Consider the following 27,060-nt stretch of genomic DNA (forward strand, 5'->3'; position numbering starts at 1 on the left):
GTGTGTATGTGAGCTTGTGTGTGTTTGTGTGCGTGCATGCACGTGTATGTGTTTTTGGGGTGCTGTGTGTGTGCATGTGTGTGTGAGCTTGTGTGTGTGTATGTATGCGCATGCACGTGTGTGTGTGTGTTTGGGGGAGCTGTGTGTATGTACACATGCATGCACATATGTACACATGTAGAGGCCAGAAGACATCCTTAGCTGTCAGTTCTCAAGAAGCCCACCTTGTTCTTTGAGATAGGGTTTTTCACTATCCTGAAGCTCACCAGTTGGTCTAGGCTGGATAGCCAGCAAGTGTCAGGTATCCTCCTGTCTTTGTGTTCTTGTGCAGGAATACTTGTCCATACTGTCCTGCCAGGTTCCTTTACATGGGTTCTGGGGAGCCACATGAAAGTCCTCATATTTGCATAGCAGTCAATTTACTGACTAAGCTACCACCCCAACCTAAACTTTCTTTTCAGAAAAAGAGGAAGTCTTGGCATCCCATTCCAGCTGGTCCTGGTTTCTGGTGGGGCTTGTCTAACGTAACAACTGAAAATTTTACTGGTTGATAATACAGGTTGACTTGCTTCTAGAGTCTCCGTCTCCAAGACTCTGAAGCACCTCATTGTTAGCACCCTGTTGGCATGCCAGCCTCGGAGCCAGACTGGCTGGAGCTAAATCTAGTTCTGTCTTTACCAGCTATGGAAAGTTCCCTTTTTATATGGCTTTTCAGATGTGAAATTTCATATGGAATTCAGGGCCTTGTACTTGAAGCTATCTCCTAAGGAGCTTCCCCTCAGCTGGCAATACAAAGTTTGACCTGCAGTCTGTCCTTTCTGATTATGCCCCCTCAGAAAGTAAAGGAGGGGCAGAGACTGGGAAGAAGGGTGGTCAGTTTAGCCTGCCTGTTATCTGGTCTTACAATCTGCTCTGGATCCTCAGTGCCTGACTACCCTGACTCTGTTCTAAACCAAAGTTGGCAGTCACTGTTTCCTCTACTAGGCTACTCCTTGTACTCTGGGGTGTCGTCTGGGTCTCTCTAGAGATGTTATGAGGTCCCTGTAAGACTGCTCACCTATCATAGATGGACCAGACACAAGTGGCCAACAAGATATCTCCGGGGTCTGTTTCTTAGGACCTAGAAGCACTGGTCTGAAAATCTCTCAATTTTGGGGAAGGTGAGGAGATAGTTCATTTAGTCAGAAGAATGTTCACTGTACAAGCAAGAAAGTCTGTGTTTGGATTCCCACCACCCATCTGAAAGTGACAGAGGTAGGGCCATATGCCTGTAATCCTAGCACTGAGGAGGCAGAGACCTGAGGATCTTTGGGGCTAATGGCCAGCCAGGCAGCCACATGGAATGTGGGCTCCTGGAACACAGAGAGACATTGCCCCCCCAAAAGTTATATGAGAAATGATTAAGGAAGGTACCCAGGATGGACCTCTGCCTTCCACATGAATGGAAGTTAAGATAAGTGGATCCTGGTGTCTTGCTGGAGAGCCACTCTAGTGAGAGCCGTAATTAGTAAGCTCCAGATTCAGTAAGAGACCTTGTTTGAAAATAATAAGGGGGAGACTGGTGGAGGAAGATACTTATTCTCTGGCATCTGTATATAAGTGTACAGGCATCCACATGCAAGCACTATTACTACCCACCACATACATACACACACACACACACACACACACACGTGTGCACGTGCACACGCATACACACACAGTGGGGCTTTTGGCGGAGCCTTTCCTGATATTCTAGACACAAAATTCTCATTTACCACTAAGGGTGAGATAAACAAAATTCTTTAAAAGCCTTCAAGGGCTGTTGAAAGCCACTGTGTAGCTAAGTCAGTAGCAAGTACTGCCATGGAGCCATCAGCAGGGAGAGCGCTGAGACGCAACCCTGAGATTGTAACCCTGGTGTCTGTACCCCTCCAGGTACTGGCCTGCCTGGGATGTCAAGGCCTTGGCATGGAGAGACCCTGAGTTGTGATCCCTGCTGAGCTCAGCATCAACTTCAGACCTCAGCTGTCTCTCCTGGGATGCTCTTGGCTTGTTTGCAAGCCTCATTTTCTAGGCTGTGAGTTCTTTGGCTTGGAGCCAACTACACCCCCAGCTCTTAGTGGCCAGAATGCTCGGCTATGCTTGGGAGTGAAAGTGTTTGTAGCCTTGTAACTGGAACAACAGTGAGAAGCCAGGACTTTGGTCTCAGACCCTGTGCAAGGTTCTGCAGAGATGGAGTAACCTTCTGGACCTTCTCATGTTGGTTAGAAACACTACAGGGTGCTATCAGAGGGCCTGTGGTGAGCAAGCCTCAACTGGTAGTTATATCTCATTGGAAATACTTATCAGACAGCAGCTTGGAAAGTAAACCTTAACCTTATTCTTCTGTTTTGTAGTCATCAGAATACATTGCATTAGTGGTTTATGTTTTACTTAAGGTTTTGTTTGTGTTTCAAGACACAATCTTGCCGTGTAGCCCGGACTGGCATTACAGCCATCATCCACCTGCCTCGGCTTTCTCAGTGATGGGATTACAGATGTGTGGCTCCCTGCCCAGCTTGGATGGTTTCTTTTGATGATGTTTGTGTTTGTATGTTCAGTGGTCGCCACCTTTGGCCTTAGGACTTCTGAGTTTCACTTAGTTTTTCAAATTGTAGTGGAAACAAGTCATCTGACGTAGGGAGAAGCTTCAAGATCTAGACAATATGATCATAGAGATGACCACATTTGTGTGCCTACTCCCCCAAAATATTTATAAGTATTTGTGATCATTTAAGAGCATGAAGCCTATGAGGTAGGGCCACTTCTATTTTTAATGGTTTTTATTTCGTTCTTTCTTTTAAGGTTTAGGTTAATTATATTCATATAATGTATCAGATGCTAGTTACCTCCAACTGCTAGACCGATCTTTATGGTGTGATAATTGCCTAGTCTGACCCTTGTGTAACACTGGTTTATCTCCCCTTGTCTTCCCCTCCTGGGTTACCTCTACCCACAGAGGCATGTGCATGGAGGCCACAGAGAGCACGTCTGAATTGCATTGTCCTCAGCCATATTGAGGATTTTCGTCCCCAAACATCAGGGTCCACTTACAGCAATCACAGTGTGACCTTGCATATCTGTGGGCTTAACCACAGTTTAGAATTATTTAGCAATATGTTTAGATTTTACCTCGGGAGCATGTTTGAAATGCATAATTGTTTTCTTTTAAAAGATGAAAATTATCATTGTGAGGAAAGTATGTGATTTGGTGAGATTGAAGTCCTGGCCTCCCTGTGTGTACATAACAAACTTCTTGCAGCACAGCTGGGGAAGGCTACATCCCCAGCATCAGCCAGAAGAAGACCTTCTCCCCCGCTCCCCAGCCTGCTTCATAGGTGACACATTAGGCCTCATACTTTTCTTTCTCCCTAGAATTTGAAAAAATTAGAATTTTCGGTGAGTGGTAAATTTCTAAGCTTGGGGCACAAAAATGATAGGGTTTGATCTAAGGGGAGTTTTGAAAGGAAGATTAGTGGTTTAAATGGGGTGGTTGGTGGCCCTGGGGAATTGTGCTGCGGCAGAGTGGAGGTCACTAACAAAAGGTCCTGCTTCATCTGATTGCCCATTCATGCCACCATCAGGGTCCTCCCTGCCGGACCCTTGCTGATTGATGAGTTGATTGCAGGTGCTTCACAAACTTCATCTCACTTTAGCAGAACATGTGGGATTTGTCTGCCTGGGACTCCCCTTGTTTGTCCCCTTGGTTGCTTCTTTTGCTAAGTGGAAGTTGACTGTCCTTCTTCATTAATTATCTCTTTAAAATGGAGGAGTGGAGCCAGGAGACGGCTCAGTGTGTAAAGTGCTTGCTGCACACACATAAGGACCAGGATATGATCCCCAGCATCCACGTAAAAGCCGCACACAGGAGTACACTTGTGACCTCGTTGCTCAGGAAAGGGGAGAGAGAAGAGGTCCCTGGAGCTCACTGGCCAGCCAGTCTAGCCTAATCAGCAAGATTCTGCCCTCCTGCCCCAATAAGATGGAAGGTTCATGAAATAGCTCAGTGGGTATAAAAAGCACATGTCTTACAAGCCTGATGACCTGTATTTGCCCCCCAGGCCTCATGTAAAATTTCAAGGAGAGAACTGACTCTGTGGAGCTGTGTTCTTAACTGCCTTGGCACACCCACATGCAACACACATACACACACAAACACACATACACACCACACACACACACACACACACACACACACACACACACACACACACACACACAGTGATAATAAATATAACAAATAATAAGTCAGTCTTAGCTGAATTCCCAGCAGCAGTTATGTGACTAGCTAGACACATGATGTTAATGGTTTATAGTGGTCACTTCCTATCCCTTAAAGGTTTCTGAGAGCTTCTACATTTTCCATAATGGAGTACATAATTAAAACACTCAGGAAGATGCCCGTCTGTGTGCAGGAAGCTGAGCATAAGACAAGGCTTGGCCTTGGTTTCTTGTACCTGTCTCCTCCCCATGGCAACAATTTCTACTCTGTCACATGGGTTGTAGTCCCTTTCTAGATGAGAAGATTATCTTTGCATTGGACAGGTAAAGTTAAATCCATTTACATTTATCTAAAAACCATAAAAGTCCATTTAGGGAAGTGACTTGGACATCATAAAATTATGATGTTGATTTGAGAGAACATTGAGTCTGGTCCTTTCCCTTGAATGGACCCTAAATCTGTGTTATTCAGACAAATGCGACTCTCTGCTCCATCAATGATTTACGTTCTATTTAAAAGTATATGAAAATGGAAATGTCATGCTTTCCCATGGTTATTCATTGCAGGGACTCAGCAAGTTCCCTGCTGGAATCCAGAAGGCCTCATACACTCAACATACTTTCTTGGGGCAGAGTCTTGCAGTCTAGTGGTTGTAATTTAGAATGCTCACATCTCCCTAAAGACCAGTGAATGGTCCATTGGCATTTTCCCAGGTCAGAGTCTCCTGAGCACCTCGTAGGCTATTCACCTGTTTTCTTTTCCTGCTGCGATTTTGCAGGCATTTTTTCCCTCTCCATGTAAACTACAAATATATCACATGCTTTTGTGGGGATCTGTGCACCCCTCCATAAAGATCCATCTGTTCTGTTAGCTTCTTCTGAGGAGATGACAAACGTCTATCCACCATAGATAGGTGTGGTGGTTTGAATAGTTGTGGCCCCCAAACACATTCATGTGTTTAAATGCTTGGCCCATAGGGAGTGGCACTATTAGGGGGTATGGCTTTGTTGGGGTGGGTGTGGCCTTGTTGGAGTAGGTGTGGCCTTGTTGGAATGGGTGTGGCTTTGTTGAAGGAAGTGTGTCTCTGTGGAGGTGGACTTTGAGGTCTCATATGCTCAAGCTAGGCCTAATGTGGCATTCATTTCTGCTGCCTATGGTCTGCCTGCATGCTGCCATGCTTCTCTCCATAACAGTAATGGACGAATCCTCTGAACTGTAAACCAGCTCCAATGAAATGGTTTTGTTGTTTTTTTGTTTTTTTTATAACATTTGTGGTCATGGTGTCTCTTCAGAGGAATGAAACCCTAACTAAGACAATAGGGCACCAATGATACATCAACGTTCCCTTTGCACAGTAAGTTTATTGGGCTTTCAGAGCATGAATAACCTCAATAAAGCCACCCCGTCATAGATGATAACCTCATGGAAGCTGCATCTGAGTGATCCCTCTTTGTGTGCAGTTCCATTTCAACATTCTCTAGCATTTCCTACAAGTACTTGCATCTGTGGGGAGCAATCAGTTGATATTACCATAGACCCAACTACCTCTGTCTTGGTCCCTTCAATTAGTTGCCATAGCTACGGGGCTAAGGGGCCACAGTACTCCAAGACAGTGATGGGATAAACATGTTATATATACCCACTCTTTTCCAAAGTGCCTGTACTTTGCTACCTTTGTGTCCCTTTAAATTCCAAGTTCAACTACATGCTTTTCTGTAGGAAAGACTACTGGTCTTAGATCTCCATGCTGGCTATGATAAAATATTTGTGGTGATAATTTTAACGTAGACAATTAAAATCCGAGGGCTTTAACAATGTATGCTTTCCCTTCTTGTTGTAATGAATGGGCAGCCTCTAGGCTAACTACCATTCTATGGCCACTTAGATCATAAGATATTTGCTTGCCAAGTATATAAAGCTATTCTTTATGAAGGATTTTCTTACTTGATCTCAGCATCCAGCATAGTAATTTGTCCATAGAGGAGGTATGTGTGGCTACCTGTGCATTCTATGAAGAATCGAACTGTGGTGTCATTTAAATTCCAAACCATCGTATAATATTTTAAATTGATGATGCTCTGTCAGGTGTAGTCACAAATTCACATTCTTGAGCTTGTATCTTAAAGCTTTTTTCTTTCAAAAAGATGTATTTTTTATGAGGCATGCGTGTAGGACACTGGAACCCTATGAAGTGGCATTTCTTTTTCTATTGTTAAGGAGAGAGCAAATGGCAGGCCATTAATAAAGCCTGCGGCTTGGTGAACCCCAAGGCATCAGAGTTATATCTATTGCAATTCGGCTTTATTACACTGTTTGGGTCATAGGAGTGGATGATTTGGGATGAAGTACATAGCAGAAAGGGAAATTGGACACACAGTTGACAATCAGGACCTGAGGATTCACTTTAAAAGCAGCTCAGAGCAAAAGCATGTGGGACTCTACCAATAGGACTTTGATTAGTGGCTCCCGCTGACACTGAGTGGCACATTTCATTACAGCACCTTACAGTTTATATTCCTGCATGAGATCCAGATCAGATCCACTGAAGGGAAAGTGGCAATGTCTTATTCTGTTCACATTCCCAATGCGGGGTCTATCCCATAGGATAAATGCACACTTCTGTGTTTGTTTATTTGTGGCACCAGGGATTGAAGGCAGAACCGGTGTGTGTGAGGAAAGCACTCTAGGCAGGGGCTCTACCACTGAGCCACACCCCAGCCCCTCACTGGGGGATTCTGGGCAGGGGCTCTACCACTGAGCCACACCCCAACCCCTCACTGGGGGATTCTAGGCAGGGGCTCTACCACTGAGCCACACCCCAGCCCCTCATTAGGGAATTCTAGGCAAGCACTGTACCACTGAACCACATCTCCAGTCATAGTCTACAGACAGACACAGCATTGCTGAACTATATCTCCAATTCACTCAGTGCACATTTATTGAAAATCATGCAGGCCAGAAATCCATAATCCTCTATGAGCCCCTTGTCTCTCACTCCTACGGCCAGTCCCTTGCTGAATTCTCCTTACCAGTCCTTTCCATCTCTTGTACCATAACGTGCTGTCCATGTTGTGCGGAGTCAGTTAATGTATGTTATTCAACATCTGCTTTGTTCTGCATCATGTTAGGTGCTAGGGATTCAGAAATGTAAGACAGGAGAAATTACAAGGTGTAACCTGTAAATGCTTTATTTTCGCTCTGAAGTGAGTGAAATGAGTATATAGTTTGTAAGACAGGTCAGCAAGAGGGGCTGCAGGAGTTAACCTGTGTCTTAGGTATGGTTTCTATTGCTGTGGTAAAAAACCATGACCAAAAGCAACTTGGGGAAGAAAGGTTTTATTCAGCCTAATGGTTCGACCATGGTCCATTATCAGGGGATGGCAGGGCAAGAACTCAGTGCAGGAGGGAACCTGGATGCAGAAACTGAAGCAGAGGCCATGGAGAAACACTGCTTACTGGCTTGCCCCTCCTGGCTTTCTCAGTTTGCTTTCCTATACAATCCAGGACCTGGAGATGGTACCACCTACAGTGAGCTAGGACTTTCCTGTTAATCAGGAAAATGCCACACAGGCTTACATACATCCAATCTGATAGAGGCGCTTTCTCAGCTGAAGCGCCTCTTCACAGATAACTCTAGCTCCGCCAAGTTAACAACAGCAGCAACAATAACCACCTACCAGGACAGCCTGGCCAAGGATGACTATCCCGCAGAGTGGAAGAAGGCCCAAGAGCAAAGAGCCTGCGGTAGGCTAGCGCTGCGCACCCTGTGGGAGTGTGTGAAGGAGATGGCAGCTGTGCCGTGGCCTTGTGAGAGCCTAGAACCACAAGTCCCTTTCCGTTTATTTTACTGATGAGGAAACAAACCTGTGTGTTCCCATCAAGGTCATAGATCTAATTAGTGATGGCACTTGAGCTAGTCATCAAATGTGCTGTATCCAGGTTTTAAAAGTGATAGTGCATCTATGCAAAATCCAAGTTATATGAATGATCCTCTGAATTGTCACAAGTGAGCATGTACACATGCACATCACATCAGCAGATCTTGGTCTACTTCCTCACTGTATGTGTGCATGCATGTGTGTGTGTGTGTGTACGCGCGCGCGCCTATATGTGCGTGTGTGTGTGTGTGTGTGTGTGTGTGTGTGTGTGTGTGATGAAAACTAGATTGTGAGTCTTGCCAGTCCTTTATTATAGTCCCTTCTTGAAACAAAGTAATCTGTAGGTTCTGTGAAGGCATATGGCTTTTATAAACCTGAATTTTACTTCGGAAGCAGATTTTCCAGTAGACACCAGTGGCTAGGGGTAGGGAAATGACTCAGTGAATAAAGTGCTCACCACACAGATGTGAAGACTTGAGTTCAGATCCTCGGGCCCTGCATAAACACTAGGCAGTAGTAGCACCGGCCTTTAGTCCCAGCACACAGTAGAAGGAGACAAAGGTCTCCATGGAAAGCAGTTGTTTGCTTAGCAGAGCCACTGAATTTTGCGTTCATGGAAGTGACCGTGCCCCAGTGAATAAGGCAGAGAGCCACCAAGGAAGACATCTGATGTTGAGGCCTGAGCTGCCCCACCTTTGGGGGCCAAAATATCATGGGCCGCTCAGTCAGTGTTGGAACCCGCACTGCCAAAAGCCTTGGGGGCTAAACTGTTAGAGCCTGTACTGCCCCAAGCTGCTCTGGTCTGCCAGTCAGGGTTCAGCAAGAGAGAGAGTGAGGACAGATGTGAAGAATGGAGACCAGAGTGTGATTCAATCCTGTTTATTCTTCAGTCTCTCTTCTTAGTCCAAGTCCCAAGTCTTGAGTTCCTAGTCCCTAGTTCCTAGTCCCTAGTGCCTCCAAGTTCCAAGTTCTAGTCTCGAGTCTCAAGTGCCTACTCCAAGTGCCTAATACTTAATAACAATAATTTCTTCTGTCTGCCTCTCGCCTTTTATGTGTCTCACTTCTAAGCCACGCCTTTAAGTCACACCCTTAATTCTCAGCTCTAAATCACAGCTTTAAGTCTCACACACCCAAGGGAAGATCCTGGGTATCTAAAACAAGATGTTATCAGAGTGTGCTCAGCTGTTGCAGGCTAATGTAATCAAGTCTCTTATCAGGGTATATGGCTCAAGATGGCTGCAAGGATGATAGCTGCCTTCTGTCGGCTCCCCACAATCTGATACCTACCAAGGAAACCTTGTCTCAATGAACAAACAAACAAACAAAACAATGAAATCAGTGTCTTGCATGATCCAGAACATTCTGGTGCATCCCTTTATTAGTCTGGTATTAGTTCTAAATAGGAAGGGCTCATATGAACATATCTGGTGCTTTCTGGACCTTTTGATATTTTGGAGAATCTCCTAGGCTGTTGCTGTCTCCTGGTGTATCCGGGATTATTTGCTACTTCACTGGGCTGCATTGTCTTCATGCCTGCTGTTGAAAATTGGACCGTTCGTGAAACTGAATCATTGTTTAGATGGATTTATGGGTTGGATTGGGTTATTTTCATCTCAGCATCATTAAGTGTTCTTTGTTCTTTCTGTTTTCTTTTAATATCTCAGATGACGTTGCACCCTATTTCAAAACGGAGCCAGGCCTGCCACAGATCCACCTGGAAGGGAACCGCCTTGTGCTCACCTGCCTGGCTGAAGGGAGTTGGCCCCTGGAATTCAAGTGGATACGGAACGACAGTGAGCTCACCACCTACAGCAGCGAATATAAGTAATTGATGGCTTGAAAATAAGATTGTGAGGTTATAGCTAAACCCCTGGCCTTGTGGGACCTGGTGGCATGCTGGCAGTGCTGGGTCAAGCCCCAGTGCCCTGAGGGTGAAGGCGAGGTGTGTGGTTAGAGGGGCCTTGTTCTGGAAGGCCTTTTCACCTTGGAGTCTACCATTCTGCTTGTGAGAGAATGGAAGCTCGTCTAGTGAAACGGACGGACACGGATAGGAACTCGGGCAGCACTTTATGGTGGTGAATTTGCTATTTTTAGTGACAACCTTACTTACAAGTTTTGTTTGTATGTGTGTAGATTAGGGGCTTCCAGAAGTCATGCTGCTAAAATCCTCTCCAGCTGCCCTTTTCAAGTTGACTAGGAAAGGGGGCATCATGGGAGTGTTCGTGCAAGCAGGGCCTCGTTATTCAGCAGGAAACCCAGTGAATAAAGAAAACCTACTATGTGCTGGCCATCTCGCCAGGTACGGGGGTAAGAGGAACTTGCTGAGCTCTGAGCCCAGTGTGGGGAGGGTACATCTAGAGTCTAAGCTAAGCTTAAGGTGTACCTATACCAGGAAGCAGCCCTAGGTCTGCCTTTCCACCTCAGGTCTTTGTATTTAAAACATAAAGTTAAAATGTCTTAGATTATTTAAGTCAGTGTACAAGTGGAATTCACTGTGACATTTTCACATGTACATGTCATTGTACATTGCTCTAGCTGACTGCTTTCCTGTCTGTCTGTCTGTCTGTCTGTCTGTCTGTCTGGTTCCCTTTGTGCCCACAGTTTTGTCTTGTTCTTTTATGTAACTTTCCTCCCCTCCAGTTATTCTCTTTCTAGTTCTGTAACCTATACACAGATAGACCACATGCACACCGAAGATGCCCCCACACACACGCCTGCATACCCTTAAGCCTAAATTTTACATATTTGAGAAAAAATACATATTTGTCTTTCTTAGTCTGATTTGTTTTGCTTGATTGACTCAATAATTTCCAGTTACATCCATTTTGTGCAAATGTCAAAATGTCCCTTTTTCTTTATGTTTGAAAACACTCTATTGAGTAAATGTGCCATGTCCATGTTAACTGTTCATCTGTTGTCAGACATCTTAATTGGTCTGTTCTCCCGTGAGTGGTACCACAAGCATGGCTGTGCAGGCGTCTCTGTGGGACATTGACTTAGAGTCTTCCCAGTATAAATTAAGAGTTGTCCACTTGGTTCCTGCATTTGATCAAATTTTAGCCTTTTGAGAACGCCTGATTTTCCGTAGTGTGGGGTAATGTCACATTCCCCTGGCAGCAGTCCTTTCCTGCTTCTACACATCCTCACTAGAATCTGTTGTTGGGTTACGTTTGTTTCTTCATTCTTTCTTGCTTGTGGCCATTCTGACTGGGGTGAGGGGAATCTCACTGAAGCTTTTATTTGCATTTCCCTAAAGGCCAAAGATGATGAATACTTTTCAAACATTTATCGGCCATTTGTATTTCTTCTTTTGAGGACTGTCTAGTCAGCTCACTCTCCCACTTATTGATTGGGTGCTTTTTAATGTTTAATGTTTGCAGTTTTTATATGCCTTGATATTAATTCCCTATGTGCTGTGTAGTTGGCAAAGAACCTTTTCCTGTTCTGTAGGCTGTCTCTTCACAGCGGTGAATGTTTCCTTTGCTGCACAGAAGCTTCTTAATTGCATGTAATCCCTCATGCCAGCTCCTGGAATTATTTCCTGTGCTCCAGAGTCTTGTTCACAGAGTCCTTGCTAGTGCCCATATCTTGAAGTGTTTTCTCTGTAAAGTTGTTAGCAGTTTCAGACTTTTGATCTTGTATAAAAGTCTTTGATCCATTTTGAGGTGTGTGTGTGTGTGTGTAGAGTGAACGATATGGATCTATTTCCTTCTACCAATTTCCCTAGCACTATGCTGTGCTGTTATATTTCAAATGTATGATTTGTATACCTTTGTCAACAATGAGCCTCCGTTTCTTTGTTCTCTCATCTGTGTATCTGCTTTGCGCCGTAATTGTTATCTTCGTAACGGTGACTCTTCAGTGCCATTTGAGCATGGTTTTGTGTTAAGTCATTTGTGCATCAGTGCTCATCTTAGGATTTCTTTCCCTGAGGTCTGTGAAGACCTCACTGGGACTTTGATGGGAATCATGCCGACTCTGTGGCTATCTTTATGTGACAGCCCTGCTCTCAATACTAACTCTTACCATGCATGAACATGAGCGGTGTTTCCGATTCTAATGTCATCTTCAGTTTCTTTCTTCAGCATTTTAAATTCCTATTGTAGAGACCTTTCACCTCCCTGCTTATATTTACTGATAGATTAAAAAAAAAAAAATCTATTGTGAATAGATTTGTTCTGCCTGATTTTTTTTTTTTTTTTTTTTTTTTTTTTTTGGCAAGTTTGCTGTTGATATAAACCAGCTACTGATTTTTGTATGTTGATCTTTTATCCTGCTACTTAGCTGAAAGTGTTTGCCTTTCTGGGAGCTTTCTGGAAGTCTTTCAGGTCTTATACTGTAGAATCAAATCATCTGCAGATAGGAATCATTCCGTTTCTTGCTTTCCTATGTGTATTCCTGCTTCCCCTTCCCTTGCCTTACTGCTTGAGCTAAGCTCTGTAGTGAGAACAGCGAGCACCTTGTCCCACCCCTGACTCAGGAGGAAACGCTTGCAGTTTCCTGCCCTTCACTGTAATGTTGCTGTAGGTTTGCAGTATGTGGCCTTGTAGTGTGGTGAGGTGGTTTCCTTCTATTTCTCATTTCTTCAGGGTTTGGCTTTTGTTTGTTTGTTTTGTTTTTATGACAAACGGATGTTGAGCTTTGTCAAAGGCCTTTTCTGCAGGGATGGAGAGGATCATATACTTTGTTCTTAACACTACTCATTTGCATGTGTTGGAACCAACTTGGTAGTGGTGTATGGTGGTGGTGTGTTCCTGAATTTGGTCTACAAGAATTTTACTGAGAACTCTTGCATTTGTGTTCATTGGAGTAATTGGTCAATGGTGTGTGTGTGTGTGTGTGTGTGTGTGTGTCTGTGTGTCTGTGTGTCTGTGTCTGTCTGTCTGTCTGTCTGTCTGTCTGTCTGTCTGTCTGGTCTTATTTTCAGGGCAGTTTTGCCTTCATTGAACAGCTTCAGTGATACTGGTTTCCCCTTCTCCTCACTGCAACAGTTTGTGCATCACTCATGATAGCTTATCTTTGAAGATTTGGCAAAATTTGGTAGTGATTCTTTCTGGACCCTTTACTGGAAATGTTGTAATACTGGTTCGGTTTCATTGATTTTTATAAATCTGTTTTACTTTTTTATCCTCTTGATTTAATTTAGGAGATAGTTTATGCTTAGAGATTTAGTCGTTGCTTTTAAATTTTTCAGAGCTTTAGATTTGGAATAAAAGTGTTCATAGTATTTCCTATGATCCTCTAGATTTCATTGGCATCTGAATAACGTCCCCTCTTTCTTCTCTACTTTTAGTATCTTGGGTCTTCTTTCTCTTTCTTTCTTAGGTTTGGCTAGGGGTATAGTCTTGTTTGTGTTTTTGAAGAACCAATTCAAATTGATTCTGTGTATTATTCTTTTAGTCACCACGCCCTTCCTTTCTGCCCTCATCTGCTGACTCACTTCTGATTTTCTAAGACCTAGAGGTACATCATTAGGCTATTGATCATGTTTTGATTTTTGTTTTTGTTTTTGTTTTTTTAACATGAACACTCATAGCTAAAGATTTCTTCTTAGAACTGCCTTAGTGCTATCCAAAGGTTCTAGTAAGTTGTACTTAGTCATATTTTTATCTGATTTGGTGACCTGTAATTTCCTTGCTGATTTTGTCAGTGACCTTCTGGTCAAGCAAGGGTGTATTGCTTTTAGACTCCATCTATTTGTGCAGATTCTGTGGTTTCTCTTGCTGCAGTGATGTCTATTGTTATTCTATGATGATCTGATAAGATTTTGAAATTTAGTTGTTTTGTATTCAAGTCTTGATTTGGGCTTGGAAGGCCTTAGAGAAGTTTTCATGGTTGCTGAAGAATATATATTCTGTTTCTGTTGAATGAAATATTCTGTATACTTCTGATAAGTCTTTTTGACCTATGGTATAATATAACTACTATTTCTTTGCTGAGCTTCATCTGAATGACCTATCTAACAATGAGAGTAGGTTATTGATATCACCAGTTGCTTCTGCACAAGAATGTCTCTGACCTTTTTGGTCTATTAATATTTGCTTTATGAAACTGGGAGCCCCAGATTTAGTGTGAATACACTTAAGATTGTTGTTTGTTCTTGATGAATTGTGGCCTTTATTAATATGTTGTGGCCTTCTTTCTTTATGTATATGTACATGTATGTGTGACTGTATATAATTGTGTATATGGTATATGTGTTTATATACATGTGTACAGATGCGTGTGCCTATGTGTATTCAAGTAGGAACCAGAGGAAGTGTCATTCTCTACTGTGTTCCCTTAAAAGAGGGTCCTCCATGTAAACCAGCAGACCCCAGCAAGCTTCCTATGTCTGTTTTCCCAATAGCGCTGCAGTTACAGGCACTTGTATGCAGCTATGCTCAGCCTTTTACTTGGGTGCTGGAGACCAGAGTTGGGTCTGCTTTGTTTGCCTAGCTCAGCACTCAGCCTTCTTCCCAGCCCTTCATGTGTTTTGACTGGCTTCTGCTTGCAGTCAACTTCATCAGTACTGGAACAGACATGCCATGTTACTTTTGTCTCCTGTTAGTTTGATACATTGCCTCTGTCCTTGTCTTTTGGTCTGTGGGTGTCCTTACCAATAGTTATGTTTCTTGGAAACAACAGACAATTTGATGTAATTTAGAATTTTTTCACTTGAATTTTTATTCTATACGTATTGGTATTTTGTTATATGTATGTCTGTGCACTGCACACATGCCTTGGAGACCAGAAGAGGGCAACAGATAGTATGAGACTGGAGTTTCAGACAGTTGTGAGCCACCATGTGGGTGCTGGCAATCTAACCATGTCCTCTGGAAGAGCATCCAGTGCCATTTCTCCAGCCTATGGATCTTTTTTTTTAAAGGCATATTTATTTTTTGTGTATGGATGTCTTGCCTGCATGTTTGTATACCATATATGGGTCTAGTGACTAAAGCATTAGAGAGAGTGTTGAATCTCTTGGAATTGTAACTAGGATAGTTATGAGCCACCTTGTGGGTACTGGGACCCAAACATGGGTCCTGTACAAGAGCAACAAGAGCTCTTCACTACTGAGCCATCTTAGCTGCCTCAGGATCTAATTTTTGAATTCCATCATCCAGTCTTTACAACCCCCAACCTTGGAGAGTCAAGTCCATTTATTTTTAAGAGCATAGCTGAGAGATGTTTGCAAATTCTGACAATTTGTTGTTGTTTTTCTCCAGTTGGATAGATCACTGCTCATTCTCTTTTGGTCCCTACATATTAGGGCATGTTTGCTTCCTTTTGAAACATGATGGATTCTTGCCTGTATAGCTCAGGTTCTCCCTAATAGCACCTGGGAGCTCCTGCAGCTTGGCATCTGCAGTCATCATTCCCTAAGAACTGTCATGCTGGGTGCTATGCTTTTGAGCATGATAAGTCAGCAAGTCAGCAAAGTAATCAAAACCATGCTGCCTTCATGGCATAAGAAGGAATTGACTATAGAGAGCGTCAGCTCAACCAGCTCACCCCTCACAAGGTGCAGTATGTATATATGTAGTATATATGTAGCATATATGTAGTATATATGTAGTATGCATAGCCCATGTTAAACTTGCCTCAATTGTCTGTCTAAATATTTATTTTTCTCTTTCTCCCTTTTTCTCTTTCCCCTCTTTCTTTCTCTCTCACTCTCTCTTGCTCTCACTGTGTGTGTGCCTGTGTGTGCGTGTGTGTGTGTGTATGTATGTGTGCATGTGTGTGTGTGTTATTCAAAGTGTGCTACTTCCACATATGTGGTTATAAACTTTCCTATAACACCCCTGCTTTCTGGTCATGGCAGCCATTGAAAGCCGCTGCATTGATCTCTAGACCGAGCCTAGGGAGCAGCTGCATATTCCACCTCCCCGGCTCTCATCCTCTGTGAATCTGGCTCCTCTACCTTACCACCCTATGCTTGTCCTTGCCATAGGCTTACCCCTCTCTCTCTTACCACCCTACGCTTGTCCTTGCCATAGGCTTACCCCTCTCTCCCTTACCACCCTACACTTGATCTTACCATGGGCCTACTGTTTGACAAATAGGGCTTTTGACTTTTTCTAATGTAGTCCCACCCCTAGTTACCTACTGTGTGTGGATCAATCTATCACAGCAATCCAGAGCATACACCAATACAACAGTTCTAGGTTGGAACCCCAGCTCCAACTCCTGTTTGATTCCATGCGCTTAAGCAGGTTGATGGTATACCCTGCTGGAAAGATTTACAAGAAGTGGCTATGTTCATTATTTTCCTAGTTGCAAAAAAGCAACTTCAGGGAAAGGAGGGCTTATTTTGGTTCGCAGTGTGAGAGCATAGCCCATCTTGGAGGTAAATTGATGGCAGCAGACCTGTGTTCTCAATGAGGAAGCAGAGAAGCTGACCACTGGGACTCTGCCTACTCTCCTCTTTTGCTTCAGCCCAGGGTCTCAGCCTATGGAATGGTGCTACCCGCAGGGGTCTTCCCACTTAATGAACCCAATGAGAATCTCCCTCCCAGACATACTTAGAGGTATACCTCCAGGGTGACTCCTGGTCCTGTCAAGTTGACAGCCAGTAGGAACCATCACAGGACCAATCATATCTCATGTGTGGTCTGGAAACATTGACTCTAATGTGTACGATACCCCATTTCCTGACACACATTTAACCATCCAGTAATTCCTGGCAGTATTCCTTAGTGTTATTGTGTGATACTCTGTGGCTTGGCTTACTGGTATAAAACTAACAACAACAACAACAACAACAAAAAAACAACAACAAAACCCAAAATCTAAAAACAAACAAAAAACCAAACACAGACAGTGAACTTAGAAATGAGAGCTGTAGACGTGTGACGAGCGTGGGCGCACATGGCTTGAGCTCCAGTCACTTCAGGCTCCCCTCTTGCTTGCTCAGTGTTGTTGGAGAAGTTAACCATTTTGACCTAGTTTTCTCATCTGTAAAATGATATGATAAAACCCATGCCAGTGGGTGCTAATAAAAACCATATTACATATTCAGTGTGCCCCAGAAAGTAAGCAGCGGGCCCCAAGGATTGCCCATTATGGGGAGAAGATCAGGAAGGTGGATGTCTATGGCAGGAGACCTCCAAAGCTGGGCCTGATGTGGCTACATAGAAGTGGATTTTGTCCCTTGGTCTTCAGCTTTCTTAGTATTTTCTGAAAAGTTGCTGCCTGAGACCAGGCTTTTTGTCTGGGCAACATGATGATTTCCCCCTGCCCCACTCCGTGATCTCTTTCTCCTCACAGAGGGAAGATGCATAGCTCCCTTTAGAGCAGTAGTTCTCAACCTGTGGGTCGTGGCCCCCTTTGGGAATCACATATCAGATATCCCACCTATGAGATAGTAGCATTACAGTTCATATGAGTAACAAAACTACAGTTGTGAAGAAGCGACAAAGTAATTTTACAGTTGGGGTCACTACGGCATGAGGAGCTGTATTAAAGGGGAACAGCATTAGGAGGGGGAGAACCACTGCTTTCTGTGGGTCTCCCCCTTGAGGAGAGGGGAAATGGTAGATGTTGAGCCTGAGTGAGATGGGCATTACATCACTGTGGGCATCCTGTTTGAGACAGTGGTATAGCAGTGTGTGTGTGTGTGTGTGTGTGTGTGTGTGTGTGTGTGTGTGTGTGTTTGTCTGCACACATGGACAACCTTCAGTGGTCCTCCCCAGACACTCTCCCATTTGTCATCCTTTCCTTTCCTTCCCCTGTGCAAGGTCTCTCACTGAGATGTGGAGTTCACTACCTCGCTAGGCAGGGTGGCTGGCAAGGCCTCCAGTCATGTCTGCCTTCACCTCCCCAGTGCTTAGATTACAAGTGTGCACCACCACATCTTCTAGTAAACACCAAGGCCAGTCTGCTGACTTTTATTGACATGACTTCTGAGGGATTACAGTGTGCACCTCCACATCTGGATTTTTTGACATGAGTTCTGAAGATCGAACTCAGATCACTCCAAGCCACTGTGCCAAATGAGCCATCCCCCCACCCCTGCTTTTTACTCTTAAAGCCCAAATGTACCCCAGGCCATTTTTATACATGCAACCTCTTAAACGTAGTGTCAGCCTACACGTATGTGAAAAGGTGTATTGTTTAGCTTTTATTTTGTCCTTCGTTGCTCTTTCCAGTAGCGAAATTTACCTATTCCTTTGAAATATGTGGTGATAATCCGCAGGAAGACAAAACAGTGGTGGTTGTATTGAAGCAAGACCAAGGTAGCGCCTCATTATACATGGACCATTAAAATAAGGCAGCCGCCTCGCTACAGCTTCTCTGGGAGCACAATGAGGAGACGCGTTCTTCTGAAGCAGCCATGGCTTGCGGTGGAAGTGATGAATTGCGTTCCGTTCGCCCAGGTCTTCAGACTCTGAGATGAGTTATCAAGAATCCATTGTATTTTGTCATCAATTTGCCCAGATGTAAAAGCTGCTTAAAAATTGCATACTATTTTTTTTCAAATTACTCTTTCATCTACCTCGTCCCCAGAACACCTTCAGCTATCTGTGTTAACCTTCACGAGACCTTTGTAAGTCTCAAATTGAAAAACAAGGATGAAATGATAACTGCCTTGCCTGCGAGGGAGCACCGATTTTTGCCTCCCCTGGTGTCAGTCAGGAAAATGCTAACACTTTAAGGAGATAATCGTGTAATTTCACCTTTCCTAGCACTGACTAAGAATAGTCTTTTCTCTGCCTCTTGTATTACCAGATGCTTGTGGATTTCGGTGAATTTTAGACGTTTCGGTTCACATTAATACTTGCCCCGCCTTTTGGGCTCAGGTGAGGACATGGCATAGCAATAGCAGTTGAGTAATTAAGCTAAGTTTGCACAGGCATCTGAGCTGGATTTGCATACAATTTTTACAGGAACATCTGTGAGTTCTGGTCTGCATTGAGAAAACGGCCTTTAATATTTATATTCCAAGTGGATGCATACCCATGTGTGGTGAATTTCTTAATGCTTGCACAGTATGCCTATTATAACAGTGGGAATAATTGGATAGTCTAACAATGTCGTCATTTTCTTAGGAGACGCATCTCCATAGTTCAATTCTGTGCCACAACAACAACAGAAACTTGATGGATGCTTATCATTATTTCTTATTCCAGTCAAAATAGGGATGGTTAAGGGAAAATCTATTTTCTCCTGTTTGATAAAAAAGACAAGGAGACTTCACCGTATCAATAAAAATTATTAAATTCCTGGGGATAACTTTTATAGGAGATTTATAAAACCCACAAGAAGAGGGGTGTGGAGAATGGCGTATCGAGAAGCTTGAGGGAGGCTGCTGTCCAGGCAAGCTGAGCATCGCAAATGCCTCCACCTTCCCAATGACTGTATGAATTTAGCCCATCAATAGGCCTTTTAGTAAAACTGTTATCAGTACAGCATCTGCTTACAGTACTGATGATCCACGAAGGGTCCTGTACATGGCAGGGACGCCCTCTACCACCAAGCTATGTCCTCAACCCAAGATGATTTTTTTATAAGACATTCTAGTGGTGTTTTGTCCATAGGGAAGTGCCAGGATAAGGACAGCCTTGGCATCTAACAGTGGCCAGTGCCAGACAGTGGCAAACACCAGACTAGCTCGGTGAAGGAGTGTGCACTTTTAGAGCCCTTAGGAGCCTCGGGCCTTACAAGCAGGTCTGATCTGCCTACGTCTCATCCCAGTAGTTATGGTGCATTTTAGATGATATTACTGTTGAATCTCTCTGGCCAGGAGGTCACTGAGCATCTTCTCTGAAGTGGGAACTGCCTAGTGATGCTAAAACCCACATTTTACCCCCACTGTGTTGTTTATCAGCATGTGGTTTCTTCCTTCTGAATTTATAGTTAAGTGTCTCCCAGGTCTCCTTCCCTTTAGCCAAGCCATTCACTGTTGCTCTGGTGTCTCTATCCACACCTAAGCTATTCCTCCCATGACTTCTCCCTTTAAAAGCAAAGAGTCACATTAGTTACTTCTGCTGTTGCTGTGATTTAAACAACCAACAAAAGAACTTAAGGAAGCAGCTGTTTTGGCTCCCAAGTTGAGGGCTCAATCCATCGTGGAAGAGAAGGCCTGGCAGCAGGAGTGGGAGGCAGCCACTCAGGCTGTATGTGCATTCAGACAGCAGAGAGCAGAATGCCGGTGCTCAGCTTGCTCTCTCCGTTTTAGTTAGTCCAGGACCTCAGCCTAGGGAATGGTGCTGTTCTCACTCGGGGTATGTCTTCCTATCTCAATGAATCTAATCAAGAAAATCCCCCACAGACATGCCCAGAACTCATCTAATCTAGAGAATGTTGTATGAATTTTTAATCCCGACCTGAGGTTTCTACCCTGACCTTGACCATTTAGTTCCTGATTAAAAGACACACCCAACCTTTATATTTACAATAAGCCTTAAACAGCACAAGAGCTGGGCAGATGCCTGCCCTCTATGGCATTAGAATCTACTTTCCTATCTATAACCCGAGCTATTACTATGTTTCATTGGGGCTGTTCTTAACTCCCATTGGCCAGCCCTCAGGGCCACATTTTCATGACTCCTAATGCATTTCTCCTCCTCCTTCACCTTCTTCTTCCCCTCGTGGTTCTCCTTCAACCCTCAAGCCCAGAAACCCTAAACTCTTCCTCTGTCTTTTCTGGCCAGCTATTGGCTATTGGTATCTTTATTCACTTATCAAAAATAATTTAGGGGCAAAGTCACACAGTGTCACTGGGTTCTATGTGCAGATTCTTTTGTCTTTGGGACAACCAGGTCTTGGGAGCTCAATATTAGCATCAAAATACAAGCAGTACCAGGCCAACCTATTACAGAAGAATCCCTAGCTGGCATGCCCGCAGGCTTCTTTCTTTCCTAGGTGGCTCTAGGTCTTATCTCGATGACAATAGTAATAGACCACCACAGGGCCAAAAATACTGCTTGCAAGCATATCTCCTTACAGTATCCCTGGAAGACTATTGTGACCAGAATGTTAGTAACCCATGTACTCCCCAGGCCCAGTTGTTCAGCTGTTCCATCAATTTGTGTGGCTTAAAAGTCATTGAGAAAGTAGCCTTGGTGCTTAGAGTTGTGTGGCTCTGATAATTCTCTTGTAAGAGTTATTTCTGTGGGCATTTCCCTAATGCTCCCGTTTATCACTTCTCACAGCAGAAATTGCTTTTTGGTATCTGGAGTTGCCCACTCAAGAAGGCATAACTTTGTGCTAAAACCTAAAGGCTCTACTTGACTCTTTGAGATTGCTGGAGATCCCCCAGCGGAGCCTTACCCACAGTAGCTATCTCTATCAGTGTCAGATATCAAACATGTTTTCAAGAGAAAAAAAAACAACACCAAGAACTGTACGAACAACCCGGGACAAAGGCTTCTCTCAAGTCGGGTCTCACTAACCCTGTGTCACACTGGCCTAAGAGTGAGTTATGGGATTGATTCTATACACTTGCATGACAAAAAAATTAATAAAGTCAGTGAAATTGGTTTTTAAGATGCCAGATATTAGATTGTGATCCCTAAGAGATAGGCTACACACAAGGAGAGCCATGTAACTGCCCACAGTGTCTGCTTTTGTAGAATTTCCAAGCAAAGGCATAAAAAAAAATGAGAACCCAGGTGGTATCTCTTCACTAAGCTAGATCTCAGGAGGCAGATAGAAACTCTAAATTTCTCAAGAGTAGAAGATGCAAATGAATGTTTGGAGAAATATTTCTGGAGACTGTATAGGCTCCCTTGAGCTTTAGCAGGGTAGTCAGTCAGAGCACATTGGCATGAAATAGCTACTCAAGGCCAGGTACGGAATAATCTTGGTGACAAGTGGTGGCTCCCTGTGTTCACACAGGAACGGGCATCCTATCCTCAGTAGCTACAGTTAAAAAGCAATACTTTGAAAGGATTGCGTGAGTTCCTTCTGAGTAGCTTCACAACAGTACTACAGAGTCCAAGTACATTTGTAAGAATGCCCAAACAGCCAGGACTCAACGACTTAAATTTTGCAGTAGCTAAAATCTAATCCGTTTAATGAGCTTGTAAAGAGGCAGGACAACATGATCTGAAGTAAGGAGGAAAAGATTGAAGCCAAGTGAAAACTGACACAAAGTAGCAGAGAAAGACTGTAAGACCATGACCATGTTGTTGATAATCAAAGTAAGACAAATGGTAAAGGTAAAATGGCATCTGAAGAAGATTAGAATGCACAGAAGAAAATATTAGTAAGCTCATGAATATATCAGTAGAACTATAAAACTAAAAAGCATACCAAAGAAACAGTTAACTGAGCATTAGAGAGTAACAAGAACAAATATATGTATAACTAGAACCAGAGAAGGGGCAAGGGAAATATTTAAAGAAACAATGTTAGTTTTTTTTCCTAATTTAAATAACCACAATGTTACAAAGCATCAAATTATGATAGTAGACTTACTAGTCAATGCAATAAGGCAAGAAAAAGAAGTTAAGTGCATTACAAAGGAAAAAAAGAATGCTTTTATTTTCAAACAGCATGATCACCTGTACAATGAGTTCAACAATGTTACTGGATAGATGATAAATATGTAAAAATCAGCTATATGTAAATTCATTTATAACATATATTTTAGATAAGTCATACTTGTTTATAATACATAACACACACAACAAATAAAGATAGCAGCAAACACTGAAATATTTAGGGATAAGTCTGACAAGTGATGTGCAAAATATTTATACTGAAAACTTCAAATATTGAGAGAAATAAGAGAGCCTGGCCATTAAGCAGAATACTGTGTCCTTGTGTCTGAAGACTTAGTTTTCTAAAGGTTTTATTAACTTAGTTTTAAAATATCTTTATTTACAGACTAGTCTCTTGTTCATATTCCTTAGGCTTGACATCTTGAGGCACACCTCATAATTAAAATCCTTCACTGAGCCAAGAGGAGCATCTGTACACATATTGTTTTTAATCCATTATTTCTCAGTCTGTGGGTCAACAAGTAAAAGTGTGTCTGAGCATTTCCTTCTTAGAAGAAGCAACTTGGTTTTTTCATCAACTGTCTAAACTGAACGTGACCCTCACCTGCATCTTCCTGCAAAGAATTGGCTCCTAGTTATTCCTAACCGTGGCTCATGTTAATTCTCCTCTGATGGCTTATACTCCAGGAGTCCTGCTCTGGGAACTGACTCAGGTACAAAAACAGATTTCATTTGGGCTCAGCTCAGCCACAAGAGCTATGAATTTTAGGTAAAATAGAGTCTCTTGTAGTGTCACGCTGCATCACTTAATTGGTTTCTAGTACCTGACACATAGATGGTTATGAACTGGATATAAAACTTTTGATAGGCCTTTAACTTTCTTCTTTATCATAAACCTGTATTTGTGAATCCTGTCATTGAAAAATGGATCCCTTATTTCTGAGGCATCAAGTTAACTTTTGTTTTATCTAGAAGGATGGGGTAATAAACTTGGGAATTTAAAAGTGGATGGGCAGTTGCCTTCTTACTCCAAGTAAACATGGCCCACATTGAGCCTCCAGGCTTGTACAAAGTGACTTGTGCAGGATGTGTAGCCTAGATCTTTAATATTACTGAGACGTGGCCAGTCTGCATGTAGATCCCACAGAGCTGTGTGCTGCACATATTTGTTTCTGGCTTCAGTTTGATGGTCTTTCCTTGGCTATGTGGTCAGAGCGGACAAGATTGTTCCTGGAGAATTTCTTAAAGAGAATTGATATGTGGCTTCTTCAAGTCCTTATTGGAGATGATTTGGATGTAGATAATTAATCTCTCTTGGGTCTTCTGTCTTAGGATCATTGTGGAATCTAAGTGAAAAGCCTTAGCCAAAAAGACGACTTAACCTAATGTGATTCACTGTTGACAAGTACTTCCAAATGAGACACCAGACGCTTTTAACTGTGTTCCTAGTTCACTGGTGCTTGCTAGAGTTTAAGTTCCTTTCTCATTGTGGTTCTGTGTGGATATTTTTAAATGTGTAGAGAGTAACATTTGTCTTCAAACTTTAATTCTTAGTATAATGGTCCCCATTTTTTTTATGTCTACAGAGAATCTCACATCATAAAGAATTAAGTAATCAGAGATGGAATAAAAGATTTTGTCCATAAAAAAATCAATGCCCTCTTTCCCAAAGGTTTTCTGACATTCAATTCTTACTGACTTTAGAGTATTTAATCCTAATAAGGTTAGATCCGACAGACTGATTCTTGTCACATGCTCAAGCTTCATGAAATGGAGATTTTCACCTTTCTGCCCCTGATTAGACAAAGAAAGAAAGAATGAGCAGCCTTCAAAACATTGCTTACATTGGTAAAAAGAAAGAAAAAAAAAAACACAGGGTCGTAGAGAGACTTAGGAAAATCTCAGCAGCAACTCTTGAAATTTGGGTTGGCTTTGGTCAGTGTTGGGATAAAGTCTAAGAATAGTTGTTCATGGTGGCTATCAGTGATTAGCTTGTGGGACACTGGCATCCCATTGGTCTCTGAAAGCTTTATACATCCAGATTGAATCATATTGCAACTACTACCTGCTCATTACATGTGGCCCAGACCCACAGACATCTGTTTATTTTTCTTCTTCATTTAAAATAATTTTTAAATAACACACACACACACACACACACACACACACACACACACACGGTAATTTTGTCAAATACAGAGTTCCTGATGGATAACTCATTCTTCCCTGTTTTGTCCACTTTAACTTCATACTGATGACTTAACTCTTCTAAGGATATAACCTTAAGCTTGCCCAGTGTGTATGACCTGTCAGTCAGGCACACCTTCAAAATTGTGCATCTATTTTTTTTTAAAACAAATTCCACCATAGATTTTTTTTCATCATTATTTCGCTTGAGGAAACAGTCAGCTACAGACTCACTCTACTTTGGATTATTGTTTTTTAAAGTTTAATATGGGAAATTTATAAAAATAAAATTGAAAACATAATTAGCATCTAACCTTCCCAAGATGAGGTGATGGCTTTTACTGTGTATTTCCCTAACCTTCTCCCCTTTTAGCTATAGAGATAAAAACTTTTGTCCAAGTCATAAAGGTTTATAAAGCCTGATACTTATTCATGTAAAATAGGTACGGTACTAGCATAAAATTATACTTGTAGATAGTGGATATTTTGTGCGGTTCTGTGGATTGAACCTGTGCCTCCTACCAGGTAGGGATTTCTCTACCCCATTAGTTCATTTCCATATTATTTTCTTTTTCAAATTTTACTAGTCTCATACTTGCTAGGTAAGTACTAACTTAATAAGCTACACTCCTAGCCCCCAATTTTTATTTTCTTATCATCAATATTAGCAGTAGTACTTGGTTGATTCGTTGATTGGTTGATTGTTTGGTTGGCAGAGTCTTTAGCCCAGGCTAACTGGGATCTCCTATGTAGCCAAGGATGACTTGAATTCCTGATCTTCCTGTTCATAACCCCTCACCCCAAGTCTGTGAATTATAGGGTGTGCACCCTGCCTGGTTTATGTGGTGCTAGGGATCAAACACATGACTTTGTACCTGCTAGGCAGGCCTTCCATGGACTGAGCTACATCCCCACCCAGAATTACTTGTATAATTCCTGACTATCAGAAGATATGTAGATCTGATTTTGTTCTGGAGGTGTGGTCTTGTTACCCTGATGAGTATTCTCAATCCTAATATCTTCTTGTTGGGAATGTCTGCCAAGCAGATGTAACTCACATCTTATCACACATTCCTAGAGCTACAATAGTTCTTTTCCAGAAAAATTCCATTTAGCAGCCTCATTGGCCCTAGGCATGGCTCCCACCCCCATGTTTGTTTTTGTTTTGACTCTATCAATGAACGGTCATAGGTAGTTCAGCAAAAAGCCACGGCCATTGTCAGTTTGTTTTTGTTTTAATTGTTTCTTTAGTTATTTTGGTTGTATATGGAGTCAATTCTGAGCAGAATCAAATCCCAGAAACAAACTATCATTACTATCTCAAGTGAGTTGTGCTTTTGAACAAACAGCGGAGAGTCCTTAGAATTGTGGGGCCACGGAGACTAGGCAGAGTGGAGTGAAATGACCCACCTGACCCAGCACCAGTCATGCCAGAGTCAGTCACTGAGGGACTCACACGGAACACCCCGATCGGAGCTACTGTCCCAGTAGCCATCAAATGTTCTCTTTGCTCCACTTGTCTAGGTGTCCTGTGTCTCACCATTGCCATGTCCCACCACAGCCATGCGTGTCCCACCATCACAACTGTGTCTTCAGCACTGTCCAGGCCCCCTCACCACTGTGTGCCACAACCATGGACAGCACTGCATTCCCTGTAGCGTTTGCATGCACTGTCTCACCACAGCTGTCGTGTCCGGCCACCATCATGTCCACCTCTGCCTTGGTTTTCCCCTCACCTGTCAGATCTTAGGCCAATTCTAATGTAGCACCAACCCCCAGCAGCAGTGCTGACTTGGCCATGCAATGTCTCTGTCCCCTGGAGTGAGCCTAGGATTAGCCAGTGTGGTCTTTTCTTCTCTGAGACGTGTTTTTAGAGTAGTGCGCAAGAAAGTGAAAGGTTCAGATCCTGGGCAGACTTTGTGTCAATTTTCCATCCTGGCCTAATTCGGAGTTTACTGTTGGGTGGGAATAGATCTGAAGATGCTTTCTAGAGAAAGCCTTGGGTAGTTCTAATGGATGTTTAGAGTGTCACTGATGGCTGATGTACTGTCCCCAGCTGACATGGCTCTCTCATCCCTGGCACTGATGGGATCTGGTGCTCTGTTGCCCTGGAAAACACTATGTTGGTCTGTCATAACCTACCTTGGTGCTGTCCATTCACACACTGGCCCAGTGTTGTCTAGAGCAGGAGCAAGCATTGCTTCTGTTAGAGTGGCATATGGTACCACAATTTTATCATACCTTCCTATAATGAGCCAGGAAACTTTCCCTGCTTAAAACTGTGTGTTTATAAACAGTGGGCTTACAACGAACACTCCCA

At 42.9% G+C, this 27,060-nt stretch overlaps 1 protein-coding gene across 1 annotated transcript in view; it reads left to right on the plus strand.

Moving 5' to 3' along the window:
- The window catches only part of Sdk1 (sidekick cell adhesion molecule 1), a 964,506-nt gene that overhangs the window by 331,524 nt on the left and 605,922 nt on the right, over positions 1-27,060 (plus strand). Inside the window, exon 2 of the mRNA XM_076923544.1 lies at positions 9,786-9,945. Within this exon, the coding sequence (XP_076779659.1) occupies positions 9,786-9,945 (160 nt within the window). The remainder of the gene's footprint in view (positions 1-9,785; positions 9,946-27,060) is intronic.

Source organism: Arvicanthis niloticus, chromosome 24, assembly GCF_011762505.2.
Source record: "Arvicanthis niloticus isolate mArvNil1 chromosome 24, mArvNil1.pat.X, whole genome shotgun sequence".
In the NCBI taxonomy this organism is placed as follows: domain Eukaryota; kingdom Metazoa; phylum Chordata; class Mammalia; order Rodentia; family Muridae; genus Arvicanthis; species Arvicanthis niloticus.